This window comes from Heteronotia binoei, chromosome 5 (genome assembly GCF_032191835.1).
Source record: "Heteronotia binoei isolate CCM8104 ecotype False Entrance Well chromosome 5, APGP_CSIRO_Hbin_v1, whole genome shotgun sequence".
Lineage (NCBI taxonomy): Eukaryota > Metazoa > Chordata > Lepidosauria > Squamata > Gekkonidae > Heteronotia > Heteronotia binoei.
In genome coordinates, this window is record NC_083227.1 from 31,066,444 (window position 1) to 31,093,798 (window position 27,355).

At 45.9% G+C, this 27,355-nt stretch overlaps 1 protein-coding gene across 1 annotated transcript; it reads left to right on the top strand.

Annotated features, from left to right (window-relative positions):
• The first annotated feature begins 13,837 nt into the window (after window positions 1–13,837).
• On the top strand, window positions 13,838–26,815 carry LOC132571326 (zinc finger protein RFP-like). The gene is made up of 7 exons (XM_060238133.1): window positions 13,838–14,280; window positions 16,183–16,278; window positions 17,439–17,669; window positions 19,638–19,660; window positions 22,208–22,326; window positions 25,061–25,093; window positions 26,335–26,815. Exons 1-7 carry the CDS (start codon window positions 13,867–13,869, stop codon window positions 26,559–26,561), a joined length of 1,143 nt encoding a protein of 380 aa, XP_060094116.1. The 5' UTR covers window positions 13,838–13,866; the 3' UTR covers window positions 26,562–26,815.
• The last annotated feature ends 540 nt before the right edge of the window (window positions 26,816–27,355 follow it).

The following is a 27,355-nucleotide window of genomic DNA, read 5'->3' on the forward strand; positions in this document are numbered from 1 at the left end:
CAAGATGTTTCTGCAAACATGAGTCTGCAGAAAGATGTCTTATCTGCACATGGCCCTAAACCATAGAATTAGCAATCCACATCTAGGGAATTAGACATAATGATGATATATTTTAATTCAATAAAACTTCAGGAGGTGGAAGATCAGGAAAGCCGTGCTATGGGCGAGAGAGCTTAATCCTTCCCTTCCATATCATTTTTGTGTTCTAACAGTGAACTTGTTGGAATTAAAGTTATTTACATTTCAGGCATTATGGGGTTAAACAAATGTTAGTTGCACATATAATGAATGCAGCCAGGGCTTTTTTTGAGCAGGAACACACAGGAACGCAGTTGGCTTGGCAACGCAGGCTGGCTTGGCACCAGGGGCGTGGCCTACTATGCAAATGAGTTCCTGCTGGGCTTTTTCTACAAAGACAGCCCTGAATACAACTTTTCTAATGGTTTCTTTCAGGTCTGATAAGGGTTCGGGCTTTTTGGCCTGTTTACTAAAACTCATTTTCTTTAGCAGCGCTCTTAAAGTTTGAAGTGTTGATACCGTGACACCTGTGGGAAAGAGCTCAATCCAACCTTGAAAAAGTTAATTCAATCTCTTATCTTTCCTCCCAATTAATGTATGTCTTTCAGCTGCACCACGAGAATCAGTTTGACTAGTCATTGTAAGCTAGTCATTGATTTCATACCTCATGGATGCTCATTTTTAGCTATCATGGACTAGCTGAGATAGATTTATGCTGTTAGCTCATTGGGCTGGGAGGAGGTGTTGGTTTGGATTTTTTAAAAAAAATTAAGACTTATCTTCACTTCACAAGAGAGGCCTATGCAGATGTGCGGTCTCTTTGAAGCTTGGACTTTGAACCTACTAATTGGTAACCTTGTTTTGGAAACCTGTTGCTGTAATTATGTTTAGTCAGATATGTTATGTTTAGTCAGATATATTGTGTTGTTATTTTTTAGCTCATTAGTCTAACTCTAAATTGCTTGCCTTGTTAAATAAAATTGTAACTATTGTTTTATTGTTTCTTTTATTGTCCTGTTTGCCACAGTAAACCATTGAACCTAATTGTCTCTGAAAGGAAACTGGCTCAATTATTTATTTATTTATTGTATTTATATCCTGCCCTCCCCTAGCGGGCTCAGGGCGGCTAACAACAATTAACTAAACATAGTATTAAGAACAAGATACAATAAAATCATTAAAACAATTTAACAGTTCAAAGCAATTTAAAAATATAGTATAATTTCAAATTCAATCACTAGGATCCAAATGGCGGGTTTTAGTTCTTGTTGAGCGCTGCATCTGACGATGTTATTTTTTGACGATGTTAATTCTTTGGCACTCTGAATATGTACTGGGGTGGTTCCTGTAGAGAATTTTGTTTGAAATTCTATTTCTTTATCTCAGACAGTTAGATGGATTGCTGGATCAGACAATTATTGAGAGGCATTTAACATGAAAGCAAAGATATATTTATTACTACAGGGAAAGGGTACTGGGAAGTGAAAGTAACAAACACTAAAGAACTACACATGCTTAATGGAAAGAAGACCACATGCTTAATGGAGAATACTTCCTCCTTCTCCTTGACCTCTCTGCCTGAACAAAGGAAGTCACCTGACTAACTGACCAAACACTTCTAGGTTTTCCCACTTCTAGATCTTGATTGACAGCAGTCAGTATCTTCTTCCTAGGTCATGCAGACAATAGGAAATCAGGCACAGTGTTAACCCTATAATGACTGGAACTTTAGAACATTGCAAAGGACATACAGAACAGATACATAATCCAACACCTCTTCTCAATGTCTAATGTCAAAGTCATTATACATTCAATAGTTCATTACTCATTATTCACTGTAACATTCACATCAACTAGATTCATCATTTCATGTAAACGTTCAAATCTAGCGCAAGGTAGTGGCTTTGTAAGTATATCAGCTACCATAGCTTCTGTACAACAATATTCTATCTTAATCAGCCCCTTCTGGTGTAGCTCTTTCACTAACTCACATTTAATGTCAATAGATCTACTTCTAGCTGTTCTACTTTTCCCTTTACATATAGCAATAGACGCTTGGCTATCTTCAAACATTACAATAGGTACAGGTTCTTTTATCTTGAAGTCTTTCAGCAGATGAAAAATCCATTCAAGTTCACTGCAGGCACTGGCTACTGACACACACTCAGCTTCTGCTAGTCCATTCTACAAGTCCATTTCCGTAGAAGAACAAGCATCCACTGGTCAATCTGCAATTGCATGATTCTTCCGCATAGTTGGCATCCATGTATCCAACTAGTCTGGGATTCTCAGAAGGTTCAATGATCAGTCTTAAGTCCATAGTCCCTTTTAAGTATCTGGCAAGTTTCTTTGCTGCATTCCAATCCTGGTGATTAGGTGAACTTACTTTTCTGCTCAGTATTCCAACAACAGCTGTTATATCAGGTCTGGTAGTTTTACTCAGGTACAGGAGTTTCCCTGTAGCTTCTCTGTACTCTCCAATGTCTTTGAGTGGTTGACCACTCTGAGCTCTCAGGTATGCAGGTTCAAGAGGTATCTTAGATTCTTTACAGTCTCTCATGCCAAGAGATTCTATAGTCCATAATCTTTTATCTTTGGCACAGTTGAAATGTTCCATCCTCGAGTCTCTCAATCTGTATTCCTAGATAGTGTTTAATATCTCCAAGTCTTTTGACTTTGAACTCTTTGTTCAGCTTTTCAACAATATCTTTAATGTCCTCTTTGTTCTTGCAGCTCACAACCAAATCGTCAACGTAAACCAGAATGTATTGATATTCTCCATCTTTGAGTCTAGTGTACATGCAGGGTTCAGCTTTCCCTTGCTCAAATCCTTGCTGCTGTAGTAGTCCAGTTATTTTGTCATACCAGCTTTTCGTGTCCTGTTTCAAACCATACAGTCCTTTGTTGAGTTTGAAAACATAGTTCTCTTTGCCAGGGACCTGAAAACCTTCAGGTATTTCCATATAGATTTCCTCTGATAGTTCACCATTTAGAAATGCTGTCTTAATGTCTAGGTGCTCTACGAGCATATTTCTAGATGATGCCACACTCAGTAGTGTTTTAAGTGTAGCACTATTGATAACTGCCGCAAAAGTCTCTGAATAATCAGTTCCAAATTCTTGTGCATATCCTTTGGCTATTGGCTTTGCTTTGTACAAGTCTATAGTTGCATCATCTTTGTACTTTATTTTGTAGAGCCATTTGCATCCAACAGGCTTTCTTCCTGCAGGTAACTTTGTAAGAGTCCATACATCTTTTTCATAAATGGATAGTATCTCTTGTTCCATTGCTTGAATCCATTTCTCCTTTTCTTCATTAGGTAAATCACACACTTGTTTCCAGCTCTTGGGTTTCTCTTTAGGTTTCATAGTCTCTATAGATCAAGGGTGGCCAACAGTAGCTCTCCGGATGTTTTTTGCCTACAACTCCCATCAGCCCCAGCCAGCATGGCTGATGGCTGGGGCTGATGGGAGTTCTAGGTAAAAAACATCTGGAGAGCTGCCATTGGCCACCCCTGCTATAGATTACACAGTATCATAGTATCCATATTTCTGTGGTGGTTGCCCTTTTGTGCTTCTTTCTGATCATCTTAAAATGAGTGGAAGTTCTGTCGCTCCCTGTGGTGTGGTCCCCATTTCCCCTTCTGGTTCAGTAGTCTTCAGAAGGTAGACCTGCCGGTTCACTACAGGTAACCAACTATACCAATCTTCAGAAGCATCATCAGTAACCTCAGGATCAGATTCAGGTACACAGGGTGCTTTAGGCAAATTACTGTCATCCACAAACACAACATTACAATGTTTCATCTTATTCAGCTTTGGATCATAGACCCTGTAGCCTTTTCCCACTGAGGGATATCCTACTATGAATCCAATCTCAGTCCTTGCATCAAGCTTCCCTCTATTTTCTCTAGGAACATATGCATAGGCTTTTGCTCCAAAAGTTTTAATAAGTCCTGGCTTCTTGCAAAACCAAGCTTGGAATGGAGTAATTCCTGTTACTTTTGAAGGAATTCTATTGTGAATATACACTGCTGTATTTACAGCTTCAGCTCACAGGCCTTTAGGTAATCCAGAATGCATGAGCATTGCTCTGGTCATTTCCTGTAACACACGATTAAATCTCTCTGCACTCCCATTCTGCTGTGGAGTGTATGGGACAGTTACTTTGTGTTCAATCCCTTCTGCTTTCAGAAATTTCTTAAACTCAGTATTGCAATATTCACCACCTCCATCTGTCAGCAAACTTGAGGTGCACGCCCAAATCTGTTTTTAACCATGACAACATATTCTTTAAATTTATCAAGAGTCTCATCTTTTGATTTGAGCATATAGACAGTGCTATATTTTGTCTTTACTTCTGTGAAAACAAAAAAAATCATTTCTCCCAATCGAGGCTTTTATAGGCCCAACAACATCACTGAATATTGTCTCCAAAAACCTTTCATTATGAACACTACTTTTTCCACTGAAGCAAGGTGCAGTTCCCTTTGCTCTCAGACAAACATCACATCTTTCCTTGGATTTATCACAATGTACAACATCAAGTCCACAATCCTTTAGCAACTTCTCAACACTCTGCATGCTTCTGTGCGCTAGCTTTACATGCCAAGCATAAACACATCTCCTATGGTCACACTTTTTGCCTTCAGTCTGGCAAAGTCTTTTCCACAACATAAACAGCATCTGACCTTTCACTTAAGTCCATAATATAATGAGCTCCATTTCTTTTATCCAGTTTAAAACTAATTCCAGAATTCTTCTTAATAATTTCACCATCATCTCCTTCATCAAGATATACAGCACAATTATTTCTTATAAGCACTTGGCTTGAAAGTAAATTCTCAATTGATTCAGATGCATAAGCTACATTTTTCAGTCTTACTGGCATTAAAACTCCATCAGTGGTAAGCAATTTCATCTTTATCTCACCAAGAATTTTCAAGGGTTTCTGGTTGGCACCTATCATTTCAGGTCTCTGACTTTCATCCAACTCTGTAAACATGCCTTTATATCAACAAATATGCATATAAGTTCCACTATCAATCAAAAATCTTCCTCTTTCACCAATAAAATTCACATTATTAGTATATATGGTGCTTTCTCTGTTCTTTTCTTTGTTCCCACCTGGGCCATGTGGCTTGAAAAATTTCTGACTGCTATTATTTTTACAGCCACGAAATGGTGCCCATGTTCCTTCATTTGAAACATGATTCAAAGTTCCTTTGTCTAGTAGCAGCATTCTGATTATTAAAATATATCATAATATTGCCCTTTTGCCCACATCTATGGCAAATTATATCCTTCCTTGCCTTATTCCTATGGCTCAATAGACTCTAAAATGGTTTCAGGCTTAAAGCAGACATAGAGTCAGATAGTTCAGTGTCCTTGTCCCCATATCTGGAGGCTGTTGCCTCCATGATAGCATTTAACAGATCTTCCAGACTCAAATCTGTTTGCAGTCTCAAGATCATCTTGATAGACTTGTAACTACTGGGTAGAGCTTTCAATATAGTTGAGATTAAGTCTCTTTCTGCAATAGGCTCACCAAGCTCCTGTAGCTTTGATTGCATGCACATAAGTTCCTTCAGACGTTTAGTCACATTTCCCCCTTCTCGCACTTGAAAACCAAGTATTTTGCCCATTAAATCATGAATAGTGCTGATGGGAGTTTCATTATATTTACGTTCAAGGCATTCAATCATTTGTTTTGCAGTTTTAAGATTATGCAATCCAGAAATTTCATATGGCTCAATAGACTCTAAAATGAGAGTTTTCACAAAACCATCTAGCCGTTTAAACGTTGATTTTTCTGGCTCATTTTCAGGGGGATTTCCAAATAAAGTTCTTTCAGCTCCTTAAATCTCAAGTCTTTGCATTAGGAGCGAGAGCCAGAATAAGAAATTATTCTTAGTTAACTTCACAGTACTAAATCCTATCTCAGGCAGGCTATGCACAGTACCACAACCTAGATTTGCAGTGACTGCTCCTGCAGACGTAGAAACAGAAGATCCAGTGGCTTCTCTCTCTGGGCTTGACATTTTTCACAGCAATCAGGCAGGCCAGGATTATAGATTCTTCCTTCCTCACTGGAGAGAAAAAGGCAGCTGGATGTGCGTGCATGGCTGCAGCAAGTCTCTTCCAAAGTCTCCGACGTAATCCACAGAAAAAGGGTTAGAAAGCTCCAAAAATCTCTCTCTAGTACATCCAAGGCAAGCTCTGAACAAAGTAGCAGCATTTTCAGATCAAGACAATCTGAATTCAAAGCTCATTTAAGTTAGAACACTCTCAATAATGGCAAGACGGAAAAAAGCATCGTTTTAAAATTCAGGCTTGACTGGCTCAGCATAGCAGCTTGCTTTCCAAACGCTCTCAAAGGCGATCCAGATTTAAAAAAAAATCATTTAGAGTTCAAAAAACAGTCCATGCTATAATCAATTTTGTAGCAAGAACAACTATCCTCTGCTATCAATTTTTGTAGGGAATTCTGTTTGAAATTCTATTTCTTTATCTCAAACAGTTCGATGGATCGCTGGATCAAACAATCATTGAGAGGCATTTAACACGAAAGCAGGGAAAGGATACTGGGAGATGAAAAACACAAACACTAAAGAACTAAATTCTCACACTAGAAGACCACATGCTTAATGGAGAATACTTCCTCCTTCTTCTTGACCTTTTTGCCTGAACAAAGGAAGTCACCTGAATAACTGACCAAACAAACAAAACAGGTTTTCCCACTTCTAGATTTTGATTGACAGCAGTCAGTATCTTCTTCCTAGGTCATGCAGACAGTAGGGAATCAGGCACAATGTTAACCCTATAATGACTGGAACTTTAGAACATTGCAAAGGACATACAGAACAGATACATAATTCAACAGTTCTGGTATCAGTGCTGCAGGGTGGTGAGGTGGTGGTCGCCTCCCTGTTGTTTATTAAACACTAGTTTAAATAATTCTGTCTTACAGGCCCTGCGGAATTGTTGCAAGTCCCACAGGGCCCTGATGGTTTTGGGGAGGGCATTCCACATGGCATGGGCTGCCACCAAAAAAGTTCTTACTTGAGTGGTGGACAGCCATGTTTCTTTTGGCCTGGGGATTATAAGATTTTGTATACTTGATCGAAGTGCTCTCTGAGGCTCATATGGGGAGAGGCAGTCCCACTGGTAGACAGGTCCCAGGCCATATAGGGCTTTAAAGGTCATAACCAGCACCTTGAAGCGAATCTGGAATGCCACAGGCAACCAGTGCAACGATTCCAGGGCAGGTTGAATGTGCACCCATAAAGGTAGCTCCATTAACAACCTGGCTGCTGCATTTTGCACCAGTTGCAGCTTCCATATCTGCATCAAGGGCAGCCCCATGTAGATGGCATTACAGTAGTCTATTCTCGAGGTGACCATCATGTGAATCACTGTTGCCAGGTTGCTGTGCTCTAGGTATGGGGCCAACTGCCTTAAAATGAGGATTTGGCAGTGGCCGCTACCTGGGCTTCCGTGGTTAATGAAGGCTCTGTAACGTACTCAGACGGGAGACGCAAGTAGGGCAACATTCTTTATTAGGAGCACGTTGCAAGAGAGAGAACACGCGGGCCGGGTCCCGCTTATATACAACCCCGGTACAGCCTACTGGACAGGTCAGGCCAATCCTGGCCCGTTAAACTTCCCGCCGCTGCTGGTGATGGGCGGGGCTTGTCGTGCCCTGCGCTAGGCGCCCGGCCACCCGGTCGCCATCGCGCATGTCCCATTGAGCTGCCGATACACTACACCCCTCCCCTCCTAGTAAATGCACATAGTCCTGGAGATAAGCTGGAGGTCGCCGCTCCCTGGTGGACCGTCTTAGGGTTTCCGGGGGAGGCGTGGCTCCCGCTGTCGGTGGTTCTGCTGATGGCGGTGCGGGCAGTGGCTGCTGGTCTGGTTCCGCCGGTCTTTCGGGCGCTGCCGGCCTGGGTGCTTCGTGTGCCGGAATATTTGGCGAAGGGGAGGCGTCCTCTGGCTGAGCCCTGGGTGGCTCCTCCCTGGGTCTCGCTTCCTCCAAGTCCACTGGTTCTTCCGGTATTGTGCGGCGGCGTATTTGGTCAATGTGCCGTCTTACTACCTGGCCCCCCTCAGTAGATATATCGTAGTGGCGGGACCCCGTGACCCTCAGTACTCGTCCCGCCACCCACTCGGGGCCCCTGGCGTAGTTCCGGGTGTATACCGGATCGCCTGCAAAGAACCCCCGGGCTGCCTCCCTGACCTCGGGGCCCCCGCTAATGTCTGAAGCCCTGTCAGGGTGCAGCCTGTCGAGTCGGGTCATGAGCTTGCGCCCCATGAGGAGTTCTGCGGGGCTCACCCCGGTGACGGGGTTGGGGATCACTCGGTTGTCGAATAGAAAGGCCGCCAGTCGGTGATCCCAATCCCCCTGTACGATCCGGCTTAAGGCTTCCTTTGTAGTGCGCACCATGCGCTCAGCTTGGCCATTTGTGGCCGGATGGAACGGGGCGGACCGTATGTGTTTGATGAGGTACCTCTGGAGGAACGCCTGGAATTCCCCCGAGGTAAAAGCCGCCCCGTTGTCCGAGACGATGGTGTCTGGGATGCCGTGGGTGCATAACGCCCTGCGCAGCGCCCGGATGGCGGAAGCTGAGGACGTGGACGCTACGGGAAAAACCTCCAGCCATTTAGTGTAGGCGTCCACGATTATCAGGAAGATTTGCCCCTGAAAGGGCCCCGCGAAATCGAGGTGAAGTCTCGACCACGGCTTCCTGGAGGACTCCCACCGTGTGGCGGGGGCGCTGGGCGGATCGGGTCGCGTCTCCTGGCAGGCCTGGCACCCTCGCACCCAGCTCTCAATCTCCCCGTCCATTCCCGGCCACCATACGTAGCTTCTGGCTAAGGCCTTCATGCGGACTATGCCGGGGTGGGTCTCATGTAAGGACTCCAGTACCCGCTTTTGTAGCGGGGGCGGAACCACCACCCTGCTCCCCCATAAGAGGCACCCCTTGTGGGCTGTTAGTTCCTCCCTCCTGGTCTTGTATGGTTTGAATTCCTCCCCCATGTTCCCTTCAGGCCAACCCCTCACCACCCAGTCGAGCACCCATGCCAGTATCCTGTGTTTCTGAGTGGCCTTGGCGACCTCCGCCGCATGTAGGGGTTGCTCCGGGAGGCTCTCCACTAGCATGATATGGTGTGCGGGGGCGGGGTCTGGACCCTCTTCGGGTAGCGGCAACCGACTGAGTGCGTCCGCGTGGCCCATGGATTTGCCCGCCCGGTGGACCAGAGTGTACATGTAGGAGTTTAGGAACTGGTTCCACCTCAATACCCTCTGGGACAGAATTTGGGGGGTCTGGCGGTCCGGCGCTAGCAGACCCAGAAGCAGCTTGTGGTCGGTGGCGATCGTGAACCTCCGCCCATAAAGGTAATCATTAAACTTGTGGACCCCCGCTACAATGGCCAGCGCCTCCTTATCGATTTGCGCGTAATTGCGCTCGGCCTGCGTGAGAGTGCGGGAGTAATACGTGACTGGCACCTCCCTCCCGTCCGGGAGTTGGTGCCCCAGGACTGCGCCCACCCCATATGGCAATGCGTCGCAAGCTAGTATGACCGGGAGGTTTTCGTCAAAGTGGTGGAGCACCGCATTTGAGACCAACGTGTCTTTAACCGCCTGGAACGCGGCGGCTTGGCATTTGCCCCATACCCAAGGAGCGTGTTTGTCCAGCAGCCTGTGTAGGGGTTCCGCCAATGCTGCCTTGTGTGGGAGGAACGTGTGATAAAAATTTAATAACCCCAAGAAGCTTTGGAGTTCAGCTTTGCAAGTGGGGGCCGGGGCTTGTACAATGGCTCGTGTTTTCTCCTCCGTTGGGTGTATCCCTGCTGCGTCTACCGCGAACCCTAGGAACTCCACTCGTGGAACGCCCAGCAAGCACTTTTCCCGCTTGACTTTGAGCCCCGCTGACTGGAACCGGCGGAGCACTTCTCGGAGGCAGTTGTTGAATTCTTCGGGGTCGGGAGCCGCGATCAAAACATCGTCAAAAAACGGTTGGACTCTGGGGATCCCTTTAAGGAGAGCATCCATTATGCTTTGGAAAATCCCCGGAGCCACGCTCACCCCGAACTGTAGCCTCCGCACCCTGAAGGCCCCCCTGTGTGTGACTATAGTTTGGGCCTCTGCCGTTTTTTCGTCTACCGGGAGCTGCTGATAGGCCTGTGCCAGGTCCAGCTTCCCGAAGATCTTGGACCCCGCTAGGGCTGCCAGGACGTGGCTTACTACCGGTACTGGGTACGGGTTGTCTTGAAGTGCCCTGTTTATGGTGCACTTGTAGTTGGTGCAGATCTGCACCTCTCCGTTGGGCTTAACCGGTGTGACTATTGGGGTCTCCCACGTGGTGTAGTCTACTGGCTCCAGTACCCCTTGAGCCGTCAGGCGGTCCAGTTCAGCCTCTATCTTAGGCTTTAGCGCGAACGGGACCCGCCTGGCCTTGAGCCTAATTGGTCGGACTGTGGGGTCCAGCGGTAGGGAGATGGCCGGCCCCTTGTAACTACCCAGGGACCCATCGAACACGTCGGGGAACTCGCGGCATACATCCCCGACCCCGCTGGTGGACAGGATTTGCCCCACCCCTTCCAGCCGTATTCCCAGGGGTTTGAACCACGCCAGCCCCAACAGGGTGGTTAGCTGGCGCTTGACCGCCAGAATGTCCAACCGCCCCTTGAAGGACCCCCGCTCTACATGCACCCGGGCCCACCCCGCGTTCTGGACCGGGTTCTTCTGAAAGCCCCTTAGAACAAAGTCCGCCGGTCTTGTCTGAAACCACCGCCCGGGGCACAGGTATCTCAGGGTCTCCTCCGATATGATCGAAATGGAGGAACCCGAGTCCACCTCCATTTGACATGGGGCGCCCTCGATTAGGACCGCCATTTTGATTTTGTTGGGGATGCATGGGGGCAAGTTCAGTACCTGGAGGGAGGTGGAGGCGGTGGCTTGGTAGTCCGCCGACTCTTGGTGGGTGGCGGGCCTCCGACGGCCCTGCCTGGCCCGGCAGGCCCTCGCGATGTGTCCGGTCTTCCCGCAGCTCCGACAGTCCCAGGTCCGGTACTGGCAGTCCCGCCTGTCGTGGGGGTCGCCGCAACTGGCGCACTTGGGGGCAGGCTGCCTCTCCGCCGCTGGAGGTCGTTCGGCCGCTCAGGGGCGCTGAGAAGCTCGATTAGGTGGGCCGACTGGCCGGCGCAGCTGGTGGGCCTCTCCCTCCTCCGGGCGGTTCTGGTCCAGGTCCTCGTGGTGCACGGCGTCCAACCGGGTCTTGGGGAAGGTCCTCGCGGTCCTCTCGAACGCCACTGCTTCGTTGAAGGCGCTCTGGAGGGATAGCTCTTCTTTGGCGAAGAGCTTCTGCTGGAGCCTCTCGTCGCGGAGGCCCCACGTGAAGCGATCGGCCAGGGTGTCTTCCAGCTGGGGGAAGTTGCAGTTCCCGGCGATCCTGCGGAGGGCCGCCAAGTAGTCGGCGGCCGATTAGCCTGCAGCCTGGTCCCTTTTGTGGAACAGGAACCGGCGGGCAAGAAGTGGCCGGTGAGGAGTCGGCTGACCTCTGTGAAGGACTTCTCTGTGAGGCGAGCGGGGTTCGAGAGACCCTTAGCGATCTCAAATGTGGCCGCTCCGCAAACGCTCAGGAGAACGTCCCTCTTCATGCTGTCCTCCGTGACCTTGTTGGCCCTCAGGTAGCATTCGACCCGTTCCAGGTAGGACTCCCAGGCCTCTGGATTCGCAGGGTCGAACGGCTCAATGTGACCGGTGTTTCCGCCCTGGTTGGCCATGGTGGCTGCGGCGGCGGTCATGGCCGGGTGGTGCCCTTGGTCTCCTTCATAGCCGATGAGGCTAGAATCCCATCCTCGTCGCCAGTGTAACGTACTCAGACGGGAGACGCAAGTAGGGCAACATTCTTTATTAGGAGCACGTTGCAAGAGAGAGAACACGCGGGCCGGGTCCCGCTTATATACAACCCCGGTACAGCCTACTGGACAGGTCAGGCCAATCCTGGCCCGTTAAACTTCCTGCCGCTGCTGGTAATGGGCGGGGCTTGTCGTGCCCTGCTCTAGGCGCCCGGCCACCCGGTCGCCATCGCGCATGTCCCATTGAGCTGCCGATACACTACAGGCTCCAAGAGCACCTCTAGGCTCTTGATCCTAGAAGCTGGCACTAAAGGCGCCCCATCAAAGGTCAGTAGAGGGATCTCCCTTCCCAGACTACTGTGGCTTAGGCACAGGACCTCCGTCTTTGTTGGGATCAATTTCAGTCAACTGCCTGAGCCACTTTGCTACGGCTTGTAGTGCCAGGTCCAGATTTTCCAGGGCGCAGCCAGACCGACCTCCCATCAATAGATACCGCTGGGTGTCATCCACATATTGATGGCACCCCAGCCCAAGTCTCTGGACAGTCTGGCAAGGGGGATCATGTAGATGTTAAATAACATCGGGAACTATAATTGACAAGCTGCCTGAACACAGTAAAACTTTTAATTTTATTCCCTGCTCTGGCCAGTCATCCCTCCTCCTTTCCCCATTGGTTGAGGTACTTGGAGGTTGCAGCCTTCCCAACCGTCTACTACACATTAGCTCATTGATATGATATCCCCTCCTGTTCATACATTGTATGTGCATTATAATGAGTTTATTAGCTATTCAGGGTGTGTTAGATAATATTCATAAGTCTATCAAGCCTGCGCATTGTGCTCTACTTCATTAGCTGTCTTATCTGTGGCCTTGAAGCTTGTAGCTAATTGTTCCCTGCTAGAATTTATGGTGCTTCCCCAGCACAGAAAATCTGCTTCTGCTCATTCTCATTTTACTGACTTCGGAAGGATGGAAGGCTGGGTCAACCTTGAGCCAGCTACCAGAACCTGGTTCCAGCCAGGATTGAGCTCATGTCATGAGCAGAGCTTGTGCTGCAGTACTGCTGCTTACTACTCTGCACCATGTCCATGGTGCTCCCCCCCCCCCCCCCCGCTTTCGATATGGTAACTAAAACTAGCCACCATACAGCCAGGAGAGCCAGTGTAGTGTAGTATTCTTGACCCCAAGGTATGACCTTTGCAAAACAGTCAACATAGGTATTCCTGATAAATGAAACTTTATTCACAGTTTCAACATGCAAGGTCCATGTCCAGGCAAATTTACACTTCCTGTGATGAATCTGCTGGACTAGAAATAGTAAAATAATTGGGGTTTAGCAAGAATACAGATGAAGACCTGTATCTCCTATGGAAAACCCAGTAAAGAGACTATGCTCCCCACCCGCACCACCAGTGTGATTACCCCTTGAGTACAGAGGGGGCGGTATGCATGGCAGGAACACAGAGCCAGTTTGGTGTAGTAGTTACCTGTGCAGACTCTTATCTGGGAGAACCAGGTTTGATTCCCTACTCCTCCACTTGCACCTGCTGGAATGGCCTTGGGTTAGCCATAGCTCACAGGAGTTATCCTTGAAAGGGCAGCTGTGCTGCAAGAGCCCCTCTCAGCCCCACCCACCTCACAGGGTGTCTGTTGTGTGTGTGGGGGGGGGAGATACAGGAGATTGTAAGCAGCTCTGAGTCTCTGATTCAGAGAAAAGGGCGGGGTATAAATCTGCAGTCTTCTCGTATGGAGCTGAAATTCAGGGAAGCTGAAATTTAAAGACACCCCCCTCCCTCCCCACCGCCGCCGCTTCCAAGGTTCTCTCCTTGCAAAGAGAAGCAATCCCTGGAATCTCTCATCCCCTGAATATAGCAGAGGAATGGAGCAAGACAGCCGAGATGTGGAGTCATTTCCAGGAAGCGAAACCACGAAAGCAGCGAAAACGAAAGTAAGACCCCGCCTTCCTCTTTGAGGTGAGGCAGTCATGGCTAGTGCGTGTCCCGTCCGAGAGCTCTCTGAGGAACTCACTTGTCCCATCTGCCTGGACTATTTCTGGGATCCTGTGATCCTCACCGAATGCGGCCACAACTTCTGCCGGGCCTGCCTGACCCAGAGCTGGGGGGAGGCGGCAGCAAAAACTTCCTGCCCGGTGTGTAAACAAACGGCTCGGCCGAGGGACCTCCGGCCGAATCGGCAGCTGGCGAATGTTGTCGAAATAGCCAAAAAACTCAGTCTCCAGGGGGCGGAAGCCGAGAAGCGACTCTGTGAGAAGCACCGGGAGCCCCTGAAGCTTTTCTGTCAAACCGATGAACTTCTCATCTGCAGGATCTGTGACAGATCCAAGGAGCACAAAAACCACGAGGTGATTCCTGCTGACGAGGCTGCCCAGGAATACAAGGTAGGAAACTTTGTGCGTCCTGATGTGGGTGGGGCAGAGCTCTGGGTTGCTCTTGAGAGTGTCTTTGGATTTACTCCTATGAATCCTGTGCTTTAGTTAAGATGGTCACCCCTACGCTGAAGAACCCAGATCCAATGTTTTCATGACAGAATCGGGAAAGCAGCAAGCCAAAACAGCAACACTGCAAAGAGACCGAAAATCATCACTTTAGTGCCTGCTGATGGCTGAAGGAAGGCTCCCAAATCTCCACATTCATGATAGGGTTAAGAACATAAGAACATAAGAGAATCCATGTTAGATCAGGCCAATGGCCTATCCAGTCCAACACTCTGTGTCACACAGTGGCCAAAAAAAAATTACATATAGTGGCCAAAAAAAAATTATATATATACACACACACACACACTGTGGCTAATAGCCACTGGTGGATCTCTGCTCCATATTTTTATCTAACCCCCTCTTGAAGGTTGCCAATTCCCAGGCAGGGGCTGGGGATCCCCCGGTTTGGATGCCCTCCCCCCCTTTAGGGTCATCAGAAAGCGGGGGAGGGGAGGGAAATGTCTGTGGGAACTCTATTATTCCCTACAGAGACTTATTATTCCTATAGGAAATAATGGAGAATTGATCTGCAAGTATCTGGGACTCGAGGAGGGGGTCTGTTTTTTGAGGTAGAGGCACCAAATTTTCAGTGTAGCATCCAGCACCTCTCCCCAAAATGCCCGCCAGGTTTCAAAAGGATTGGACCAGGAGGTCCAATTCTGTGAGCCCAAAAAGAAGGTGCCCCTATTCTTCATGATTTCCTATGGAAGGAAGGCATTTAAAAGGGTGTGAGTCCCTTTAAATGTGAAGGCCAGAACTCCCTTTGGAGTTCAATTATGTTTTTCACAACCTTACTCCTGGCTCCACCCCCAAAGTCTCCTGGCTCCACCCCCAATGTCCCCAGATATTTCTTGAATTGGACTTGGCAACCCTAATTCATGAGCACAGCTGCATTCAGCCTTTATAACTATCCAACGCTTGGTAGAAGAACAAAGTTTGTAGTGCAGTGGCACCTTTAAGATTAACAAAGGTTAATTCTGGATATAAGCTTTCATGCACAGGCCCCCTTCTGAACTTTATTCTGCTGTTTCAGACCAAAATGGTTACCCACGTGAATTAACATTTGTAATTTGTCTGCTTATGGAGAGGGAAAGCCACATTGTATGCCCCTCTGGCTCCCCTATAACAACACAGCTATTAACCACAGCTGAGAAAAAATACTATCAACCTATAGAGAATCTCAGGGAACTTCCCAGCCTCCTCACAAGACTGCAGGGTCGGGAAGGAAACTAAATGTGCCCATTTCAAGGAACTATTTATTTTTTTTCTCTGATTTTTTTTTTAATGCCTATGTATAGTAAAACTGGGGAGAGGGGGGAAAAAATCTCAAAGGAACTGTCAAGCACCGGTATTTCCAATAACCTCTCTTTTGTGTTGTCATCAAAAGGAAGCTTTATTTGAAAATTCAGGAGCTGTGCCAAGGAACAAATCCTTGGGAGTAATGAAACTTATTGGTTACAGCACTGCTATATAAAACATATCAAAGGTGTATCATATAAAACATTTCAAACATATTATCTATGTATTGTTAAAGAATGCAGACTATGCCACTCCATTCTCACACTTCCCCCAATAGAGATACTGCTTGGCTGTGTGAACCTTGGGGAGAGGCATCATGAGAACGATATCAATTCAGCCGTGGCCTAAATATCCTGGAGACCAGATGGATTTACTGTTCTCTCCCTTGTTGAAAAAGGGAGGGCAGAATAACATGAGTTGCAGGCCTGTTCTAATTCTACTTTAAGACACAGAAATATGCATGCTTGACAGGAACTAATCCAGAAGGGTTTTTCCCCCATTCAGGATAAGATCTTGAACTTCCTGGAGACTTTGAGGATGAAGAGAGAGAAAATTCTGGTGTATTTAGCAGACACTGAAGATGAAAGCCAAGAAATGCTTGTAAGTGCCACAGTTGCTGGGAAGTGAACAAATAATTGGGGCTAACATCATGGAAAACAATATCAGGGAAAACAATAACCCAAATGCAGGAAGAGTCCAAAACTGCAAGATAGCCCCGGTACTCAGAATGGATCTCTGCCATTCAGAATAGCCTAGTCATTCACACAGAATTCATTCTAAGGGCCAAACTACACGTCGTATTCCTTTTCTCCTGGAGGTCTCCCCCCTCCCTTTACAGTAGACAGCCAGAAGCTGCTGTCTGAATTAGAAAATGTAGGAGGGAGGGACTTGTACTACACTACTCTTGTTTGTTTGTTTGTTTGTTTTTAACTCCTTCCACTTATAAAGGAAATATGAAAATAGTTATGCAGTGTTGGAGGCAGTTTTAGTGCGGAAACCTGAGTTTTGCATATTTATAAGGAACCTGTAGAAAAACCACACATAATTGTGAACACCATGTCAGCCTTTGGATCAGGCCTTGGGAATGCTTGAATGTTTGCATTTATTTAGAAATTTATTCTCAGTGTTTTTTGGGGACACAAAGCAGCTTACAATGTTGTTTTCCCCTGCTCTATTTGACCTTCACAATAATAACCTTATGGGGTAGACTGGGGCTAAAAAAAGGAGTACCTGACCCACAGTCACCCACAAAGATTCCATGGGCAGAGTTCTGATTTGGACCTGGGTCTCCCAGACCCTACTCTAAGCACTTTAAGTTCTGCGTAGGTTTCTGGATTTCCCTGGGTAACGAGAAGTGATGTCAGCTTATCAACAAGTGGTATTTGGGCAAAATTCTGTGGGTTATCTTGCTCAAATGCCAGAACATTCCATTTTTCTCAAATGCCAGAGCATCCCCAGTGTTCCCCACCAACATGCTGATATCACTTCAGGATGCAACGAGTGAGACGTCAGCATGTTGGAATGCTGGCGATATATCTCTGGTTTCCCACCATTTCCTCCCATCTCCACCAGCCACCTAGGCAGTGATGGGAAGCACCCTCAATCAGTGGGCCTTAGTAAGCCTACGTCTACCCTATGCTGGATCTATATAGAATATTGATGTGGTCTCTGTGAAAAGTCACTAGTGTCCTTTCTAAATGATTTAACCCTTTAAGAACCAATTACATTCCTGACATTGGTCTTTTCTTTCTTGTTTGTAGACAATTATGGCATCAGAGAGGCAAAAGACAGTGGGTGAGTTCAGAAGTTTATACCAGTTGCTGAAAAAGCAAGAAAACCATCTGCTGGCCCAGATAGAAGAGGTAGAGAAGGAGATAGCCAGAAAAAGGGATGACCACCTGGCCACGTTCTCTGAGGAGCTCTCCTCTCTTGAAAGCCTCATCCTGGAGATGGAGGAGAAGCAGCAGAAGCCAGTGAGTGAAATCCTGCTGGTAAGTCACTGGTTGAAAAAGAAAAAGTTCAAGATCATCCACAATGAAGGCACTGTTTACATCTCGTTTCTGTTGAAAGCAGGGTCTCATTCTGTAAATATATATCCCCAGTCATTGAGTGAATTGTGGTAGTTCTGAAGTGTTTTCTTGAGGTTTCATCTACTTGGCAAAGATACTCTGTTTCTTTACCTGTCATAACCAGCATGAATGCAGAGTTATTTGCACTGTCAGTGCAGTGTCCATGGGAAAGATTTATGTGTATTTTCCTCCATCAACTGCTGTTTCCCTAGTATTCCCCCCATCATAGAGGACTTTTTAAAAGCTGCTATCATACTACAACAAAATGCCTTAACAATCTGTTGCTACAGTCTGCTAGTTGCTACACTCTGACTACCCAGCTGTCATTTCTTAAAATAAGTGGTTAACACTTTTTGTTGCATGGCTAGTCCCCTGACTTTTTTCTAAAAATGAAAGCTACAGCATGATAGCAGTTTTTCAATTGAAAAAGTAGGTTTTTGGTGGCATAACATTAAGGACTGTAGTTATGATGGGCTGACAAAAGGAGAATGGTTCCAGTGAGTGTGAAGCCTCAAAAATGGGCACTTTCCCATCAATACGGAATACTAACCTCCTTAGAATCATAGAGCTGGAAGGAACCTCCAGGGTCATATAGTCCCAAACTGCTGCACAATGCAGGAAATTCACAAATAGCTCTTCTCCACACCCCCAGTGACAACTGCTCCACTCCCAGAAGATGGCAAAAAAAAAAACCCCAACCCAACAACCCTTCAGAATCCCTGGCCAAGCTGGCCTGGAGAAAAACTGTTGCCTGACCCCAAAGTGGTGATCAGCATTCCCTGAGCATGTAAGAAAGGGGCACAAGAACTAAGCACTGATGCAACCCATTCTGCCCTCCTTCTCACAATCTGCTGAAGTTCACAGAATTGAGCAACCAACAAAGAACAACGCAGATACTGGAGCAGAAAAACAAGGTCACAACGAACCTCCGTGAGAACCAGCCTCCAAATTAATACACTGCAAACAACTCTTAGAAAAAATGCAATATGTTTCTTAGAATAAACCACGAATTATAACAAACCCAAAAGGAACACACCCGAAGTCACCAAAGGCAAAAACCCTAAATTGCATTGGCCTTTTTAATTACCACATCACACTGCTGACTCATGTTCAGTGCATGGTCCACTAAGACCCCTAGATCCTTTTTACACATACTACTGCCAAGACAAGTCTCCCCCATCCTATAATTATGCATTGGATTTTTTCCTACCTAAATGCACAAATTTACTTTAAAATTTATTTTATTTCTTTTAGCCCAGTTTTCCAGCATGTCAAGATCATCCTGTATCCTGACTCTGTCTTCTACTGTATTTGCAACTCCTCCCAATTTAGTATCATCTGCAAATTTAATAAGCATCCCATCTATTCCTTCATCCAAATCATTTATAAAGATGTTAAACAAAACAGGCCTCAGGACAGATCCTTGAGGCACTTCACTTGTCACTCCTCTCCAAGAGGATGAGGAACCACTCACAAGTACTCTGTGTGTGATCTGTCAACCAGTTACAGATCCATCTAACAGTAATAGGATGTTTGGACTTCATTGGTTACACCAAACCAAGTTTGAGAAGGGAATGCGCAGATATGAGAAAGGAATGCACTGAGGACATGGAAAGTCTGAAAAGAGGTTAGTTGGAGGATGAAGAAATGTGAGTGTTCCAAATAAACCAGCTGTAGAGAAAAACTTCCATGTGCTAGTGCAGGGGTGACCAACGGTAGCTCTCCAGATGTTTTTTGCCTACAACTCCCATCAGCCCCAGCCAGCATGGCTGATGGCTGGGGCTGATGGGAGTTGTAGGCAAAAACATCTGAAGAGCTACCGTTGGCCACCTCTGTGCTAGCGTGGTCCATGGCAGTCACTGATCTTCCCTTACTCTTTCTTAATTCCAGGATATCAGAAGCAGTTTGCAGAGGTAAGTACATCACAATCATTTTTCTTCATCATTTTGGATGGGGTCTGAATAATATAAAGTTGCCAGCCCTGTAATGGCAATGCAAACCCTTGAGCTTTTGGGGAGACAGGCTAGAGCCTGGAGAGTGCTGCTAGGGGTGTGATGTCACTTCCAGGTGATGACCTGAAAGTGACCTCCCACACCACTGTAGTATTTTCCCCACTTCTATAGTGAAGATCATAGAGACTAGAGGAATTCCTAGAGTGTCCAGCCAGTCACCCAGAAGTGATGTCACACTGTTGCTTCCCTTCATTTTATGTCTTGTGGCTCAGTTGACTGAGCATGGGGAATGGAGTGGAGGGGGGAGGAGCTTCCCTGTCAAGCCTTAGGCAGCCTTAGGACAGCAGTAGAAGTGTGTGGCCCTTAGGCTCCATGTGACAGCATGTACAACTAGGGATGGACAAGAACAGAAAAAATTGAGGTTCATCCCAGTGTGTGGTCTGTAAGGTCCTACAAACCAGGAACTGCGACAACCTTCCCCCACTTTGCAAACTGGTTCAGGTTTGTGAGGCTCCTGGCTCTTCCCTCCCTCCTCTGCTGATGGCAGCTCCTTGATGCCAGCAGAATGGAAGGGGTGGGGGAGAGATCTTCCGAAAGCCATTTAAAGGGAACGTTCCCTTAAAATGGGTTTTGTAAGCAGGTGCTATGTGGGAGTTTAGTGAATTCATGTGGAAGTGGACTCCACTCCCACACAGTGGCCACTTGCAAAAGCAGGAAGGGGGGCGGGAGCAAGAGGGATTGCGGAAATAGCTTACATCTATTTCAGTTTGTTAGGCTGAAACAGATGCAAGCCATTTCAGCGATCCCATTCACTCCCCCCCACCCCACTTCCAACCACAAACCTCCAAAACCACATGGAGGGTTATGAGAAGTTCATATAGGATGGTGTCAAGTACCCCTGCCATGATGAAGTTAATGCTGAAAATTGTATGTCTTTGAATGCTTCTCTCTTACCATTATCAGTTCCCTTCTTTCCCAAGCTTGCACCTGCTGTTTAGACTATGTTTAGGCTAGCGCATTCGCTAGCCTAAGAATGTTTACCAAGAATGTTATCTTGAGAATTAAGTTGTGTATCACTATTGTTCTCAAAGCAAAGTGACCATGGGAAGTGTATGGGAGGGGGCCTGATCTTGCACATTATCGCTTCTGGCGAAGTATAATTATTCTAACTCATGTTAGTCTTAACTCGGACCCTGTCCAATCTGTATTACCTACCTGAAGCCCCTATTAAACGGAACCGTTTATACCCAATGGCCAGTTTATTGAGTGAACAGGGGTGATTGACAGATGGGCACAAACTGAGGCTTGCAAACCACAAACTGGGCCTGTTTCATGCTGAATTTCAGTTCATAATTCAATTCCAGCCTAAATTTGGACTATATGCCGCCCGCCTCTGTTATTTAATGTTGATGTAATGCTGTTGTTTTAATTGTATTTATTGGTTTTGTTATATGTGACTGTTTTTTATCTGTATGTGATCCACCCTGAGCCTGTCTGGGAAAGGGCGGAATATAAACGAACCAAATAAATAAATTCATGCCCATCTCTATATAAGGCTCCAGATTCTTCAAGGTTTCAAGAAGCATTTCTCCCCAAGGGGACTTGAAGTGGCTTACACGTAAAGCAACCAAGCAAACAAAAAAAGGCAGAACAACTCTAGGTTGGTCTGAATTGATCAAGCTGACCATTGCGTGTCCCATGCTGTGAGCCAAGAGTTTCTTGCCCTTCAGCTTGCATCCGAGAGTTCCTGCCTCCAGCCCAGCCCAACCTAGGCTTTTAATACCTACAGGAAGAGGAAGGGAAAGGTCATCCTAGATGGACTTAAGCCTCTGCTAGCTTGGTGCCAGCATTCCAGCAGCATAACATAAGAGCTTTGCTTAATCGAACAAGTGGCCCATCTATATCATGGGTGTCAAATGTCAGGCCTGCATGCCAGAACCAGCTTACCCAGGGCTTTAATCAGGCCCATGGGGCTCTTTTAGCCACCCTTTTGTCCTTCTGCTGCAAAGCTTCAAGGCTGCCAAAGGTTCCAGCTCCTACTTCCTTGTCTTTGCAGGCTAAAACAGAAAACAATTATGGGCTTGCAAAGCTGCAAAGAAAACATGAAATGGATTTTCCCTAAGAATCTATCTAGGCACAGAGACAGAGTAGTCCAGGGGTGGCCAATGATAGCTCTCCAGATGTTTTTTGCCTACAACTCCCATCAGCCTCAGTCATTGCTGGCTGGGGCTGATGGGAGTTGTAGGCAAAAAACATCTGGAGAGTTATCATTGGCCACCCCTGGACTACTCTGTCTCTGTGCCTAGATAGATTCTTAGGGAAAATCCATTTCATGTTTTCTTTGCAGCTTTGCTTCCCTCCCTAAAAGCATTTCCACCCCATTCTGGAATTTACACTTGCCTGTTGTACAATGCCTGAGCTCTGCTCAATTCCCTTTTTGTTGTCTCATATATTCTGGCTTCCATGATCATTAACCGTGGGGGGGGGGGTTGTTTTTGTTTTGGCAAGATGTAAGGAGAAGGAAATTGTTGAGAATCCAGTGGCTTTCTCTTCTGACCTGAGACAAAGGCTCCGGGACTGCTGTGATATTGGTCCCGTTCTGGGGGGTATCGTGAAGCAATTCAAAGGTAAGAGTGAATGCATTCCCCCCCACACACACACTCTTGTCCTTGTCCTAACTTGCCCAACAAACCAGCGGTTAGGAGAGCCTTGCAGTCTCTCCCCACCACAATGACATTTGCACTCCCCTGTTTCAGCTGCCCTTATCACATTTTAAGAAGTATTTATTAAGTTGCACCAGCCTGTGAGTGGCTGGCTCTCTGCCTGGCACCCAGGCAACAAATCTCCTCTGCTTCCAAAGTCACAGTCTTTGGTCTGGTCTGTTTGTTAATTCTCTCTCCTACACAAGCAAACATAGTGAGAGAATGCAGGGTGTCCCTCTTCACACAATGCAAGCTTTTATTGCTGTATTAAGAAATGTAAATGCCCCTACTGGAAAAAAAAATCTGACTTTCTAAGGGTCTGAGGGTTATCCTGGTTTAGTTTTGCACCTGCTCGCCCTGTAGCCAAATCCAATCAAATGCACAAAGGATTATCATCTCTGTGCTGGCTCTCTGGTAGACTTGGAGCTGCTGCAGTTCTTTATTGTTTGTTGTTGTTCAGTTGCATAGTCAATTCCGAAACAAGTCACACCAGGCCCTCCTGTCTTCCACCATCCTCCGAAGTCTGCTCAAATTCATGCTAGTTACATCAGTAACACTGTCCAACCATCTCATCTTTTTGCCGTCCCCTTCTTCTTTTGCCTTCTGTCTTTCCCAGCATCAGGGTCTTCTCCAGTGAGTGCTCTCTTCTCATTTGGTGGCCAAAGTATTTGAGCTTCAGCTTCAGCATCTGAACTTCCAGGGAACAGTCTGGGTTGATTTCCCTTAGAACTGACTGATTTGATCTTGCAGTCCAAGGAACTTTCAAGATTCTTCTCTAGCACCACATCTCAAAAGCATCTATTCTTCTGCACTCGGCCTTCCTTATAGTCCAACTTTGTTTAAATGATAACCGTTCCCTCCCCCCCCCTCAAAGCTGGTGTAGTACTGAAAACCACACTGATTTATTTTCAGTGTTTAAAACGCAACTTCCCACCCCCATTCTGTGTGAGCATAATATTGCAAAAATATTACTAAAATGGGTTTCTTTTTAATGCTCTTTGATGCTAGGCAGGTTTACTCACACTCTGTGTGTGTGTGTGTGTCCACGTGTAATGTCTAGCTGGCTGTTCTGGCTATGTGAGTGAAGAAGAAGACCTAAACTTAAATTATTCTTCACCCACTCTAAATACGTTCTTGCTTGTCTTTGTTTCCAGGAAAGTAAACGTACTAGAGAAATCATTAGTGGGTAGGAACAGAACTAAAGACCATTCTGCTTTTTAGAATACTTTCTTAAACCCAGGATCAAGAGAACAAAGTTTGAGTCCAGTGGCACCTTTAAGATCAACTAAGTTTAATTCCGGGTATATGCTTTCATGTGCATGCACAGTTCTTCAGATATCTTCAGATATCTATCAGTTAAAAGGGTAAAGGTAGTCCCCTGTGCAAGCACCAGTCATTTCCAACTCTGGGGTTATGTCACATCACGACATTTTCATGGCACACTTTTTATGGGGTGGTTTGCCATTGCCTTCCCCAGTCATCTACACTTTCCCCCCAGCAAGCTGGGTACTCATTTTACCGACCTCTGAAGGATGGAAGGCTGAGTCAACCTGGAGCCGGCTACCTGAACCAGCTTCCGCTGGGATCAAACTCAGGTCGTGAGCAGAGAGCTCAGACTGCAGTACTGCAGTTTTACCACTCTGCGCCACGGAGCAATCTTACCTTGTCCTTTACCTCACTTCTGAAATGTTGCGCTTTTTGGTTTAGGGAGCAAGTGAAGAGTGGATGGGCTTATCTTTCATACTGAAATTAATTAAAAGGGCTTCACTTTTGTCAGGGCTTTTATGCCATGCTTGATAGACTGTTTTTGTTAACTTCATCAAGTCATTCATTTGCATCGCTCTCCAGTTTTGTAATCCGAGTCCTAATGCATTGCTTATTGGAGTTTATAGTCCTACACCAATTGCTTATTGGAGGCCCTTGCCATTTGATTAAATTGTTTTTAATTGTATTCTGCCCTGAGCCTCAGTGAAAAACGCAGGCTATAAATGAAGCTGCTAATACTGCTATTATTTGTTGGATAACCTCTGCCTGTGTTAAAGCACAATGTGATGGCAGTATGATTTTCAAACTGAATGTTTGTGATGGTGTGATTTTTAATAGTTCAAGGTGTTGGTCTTTACCTTTACAGCCAGGGGCCTGCATAACTTTGGAACCGCCTCTTCCCATATGAACCCCCCTCGGCTCTGAGGTCTGCTGCTCAACATCTCATAGTCCCTGGTCCTAAGGATGCCCAGCTGGCTTCAACGAGGGCCAGGGCTTTTTCGGTCTGGGCCCTTACTTGTGGAATGAGCTCCCGCTGGAGATCCAGGCCCTGCAGGACTTCTCAAGGTTTCACAGGGCCTGTAAGACGGAGCTCTTCTGCCAGGCTTTTAATTCATGCTGGGCTTATTCTACAAAAAAGCCCCGCCCATAAGCACCATTTTGGACAGGCCAGTGGGCTGCAGTGGGGTGTAAATTCTGTTCTGCTACCGGCAGAAAATTTAATCTGGCTCCAACCATTGGAATAATGGGAATGTAAATATTTGCAAGCAACTTTGGGAGGAGAATTCCTGCTCTCTCTGGATGTATTTCAGTATCTATGATTTCAAGAATTGCTAAAGATTTCATATAAATAGTGTGTTCTGATGTTTAATTTCTGTTCCTTTTGCTTCCCCAGACACTCTGGTTTCTGAACTTCAAATGCAAAAAGGTAAATTTTGGTGGAAAAAAATTCATAGGAAGGAGGGTGAACTTGTCAAGCCATTTTCTGTTTATGTTTCCTTGACTTTTGAGAATAATAATAATAATAATTTTTAATTTATATCCCGCCCTCCCCGCCAAAGCAGGCTCAGGGCGGCTCACATAACATAAAATACAGCATACAGTAGTACAATAATAAAACAAAATAAAATACCCCAATTTACAATTATTCCTCAGTTAAACATTGAAACATCAATAAAACAAGAATTTAAAACCACAGATTACTTTGGTGCTACAAATATAACATAGCTTTGCATAACGATGGTATAATAATTCCACATTAAAAAGCCAGCTGGAAGAAGACGGTCTTGCAGGAAGACTTCGAATAGCTGCACCATTGCTCATTCAGTTACCCTGCCCAAATTAATTTCTGAATGCTTTGTTCAAAGGCAAGCAAGTGCAATGTTGTTGTTCAGAGTGAGTTGGTTCTCCAGCGATTTGCAGCACGGTAACCACCTTTCTGGACTGAAGAGGAAAATTCCTTGCAAATTTGTGCGTTTTGGATTTTTGGGACTTGTTTGTTAGTCCCACTTTGGTTTGGACATTATAGAGTTTCCAGCTCAACATTAGGAAGAACTTCCTGACAGAGCGATTCCTCAGTGGAACAGGCTTCCTCCAGAGGTGGTGGGCTCTCCTTCCTTGGAGGTTTTTAAACAGAGGCTAGATGGCCATCTGACAGCAATAAAGATCCTGTGAATTTGGGGAAGGTATTTGTGAGTTTCCTGCATTGGGCAGGGGTTGGACTAGATGACCCTGGAGGACCCTTCCAATTGTATGATTCTATGATTAAACTAAGTATATAAGTTCTTGTTTACAGTCCTTAGTAGTTTGTCACAGGTACTTTGTTATATTTTGATACCTTTCTCCTGTGGCATCCAAAATACAAAGGTTTGTAGCTAGGGTTTAGGAGGGAAGTTCCTCTTCTGGGCTTGAGGTTGTTTTTTGTTTGTTAAAACATATTTACATATAAAACAGGAATAAAGAGAGGAACAAAATAAGCTAAGCTGTTGCTTTAAAAACAGGACTATAATAGTGTTGTTCTCCTGGTGCTTTAAAAATAGGACTATAATGGTGTTGTTCTCCTGCAACAGTTGGTGCTTATATGTTGATGTATTTAGTTGAGTTTCTGAAAGTTAATTAACCTTCTAACTGATTTTCCATCCCCTTCTGTCTCCTTCTCTCATCTGGTAGCAAAAGTGACAAAGCAGCAGCTGCAAAGGTCTTTAGAGCCAGGGAAATCTGTTCCTTCAATCAACCTGGATCCTACAGGCAACCCCCTGTCCTCTTGTCCGCCATCGGCTGACTTAACTGATCTGACTATGGAAGCCTCTCTAACTGGCTCAAGGGCACCCCATCATAACGGCTGTATTTTCACTGATGATACCAGGGTGCTAGAAAGGATATCCATTATCAATTGATTACTAGCTAGGGAAGCCACAAGGAATATCCACATTGTCTCCTGGAACATAGCTGGGTGGAAGACTAAAGTGAATGACTCAGATTTTTTGGACGTTTTGAAATCCTTTGATTGTGTCTTCCTTCAGGAAACATGGGCGGAAGACAGTTTTAGACTGATGGATTTTAAAGTTTTTAATCTCCCTGCTTATAGAACTCATTCTAAAGGTTGCAGTAAAGCAGGCCTGGCTGCTCTGGTGAAATCCAACTTACCATTTAAGGTGGTCCTCTTGAATCCTTGCTCCCTCGCGCCGGCCTCAATAGGATGATTTCGTGGCGTGCTGGCGCCTCGTCCATTAGGGCTGTAGAGGTGCACGGCTCCCACTTCTGCGGGGTGATGAATAGCTGTTGTACGTGTAGCGGGGATCTGCGGCCCCCGACTCTCCTAGTCCCAACGATGTGCCAGTGGGGAGTCCGTACTTCTACTCCTTTGAATGGGTCAGTGGGTTCTCTGTTATCTGGTGCTCTTTCAGCCATCCGGCTTAAAAGTTGCCAGGTCAGATGAACTTGTAATAAAGGATCAGTCCCAAAATGTCAAGCATGAGATTTCAAAATAACCAGTCCTTGGATTTTGGAACAAAGTTAGGCTTATTGATAATCCATGTGGCTCGTTCGAGCTGAAGATTGGGACTGATACTTTGTAACACTAGAATACAAGTTTTAAAATTGTACATCAAAGGTTCTATAAACAATTCTACATTCACATGTGAAATTCACACTCTGGGTTACTTATCTCTATTACAGCTATCACATCCTG

What these genes read in the sequence shown, in the direction of transcription:
- LOC132571326 (XM_060238133.1), top strand. Translation starts at nt 13,867, where the DNA reads ATGGCTAGTGCGTGTCCCGTCCGAGAGCTCTCTGAGGAACTCACTTGT. An exon ending in ATGAAAGCCAAGAAATGCTT is followed by an intron (nt 16,279 to 17,438) that starts GTAAGTGCCACA and finishes TCTTGTTTGTAG; the next exon opens with ACAATTATGGCATCAGAGAG. An exon ending in TGAACTTCAAATGCAAAAAG is followed by an intron (nt 25,094 to 26,334) that starts GTAAATTTTGGT and finishes CTCATCTGGTAG; the next exon opens with CAAAAGTGACAAAGCAGCAG.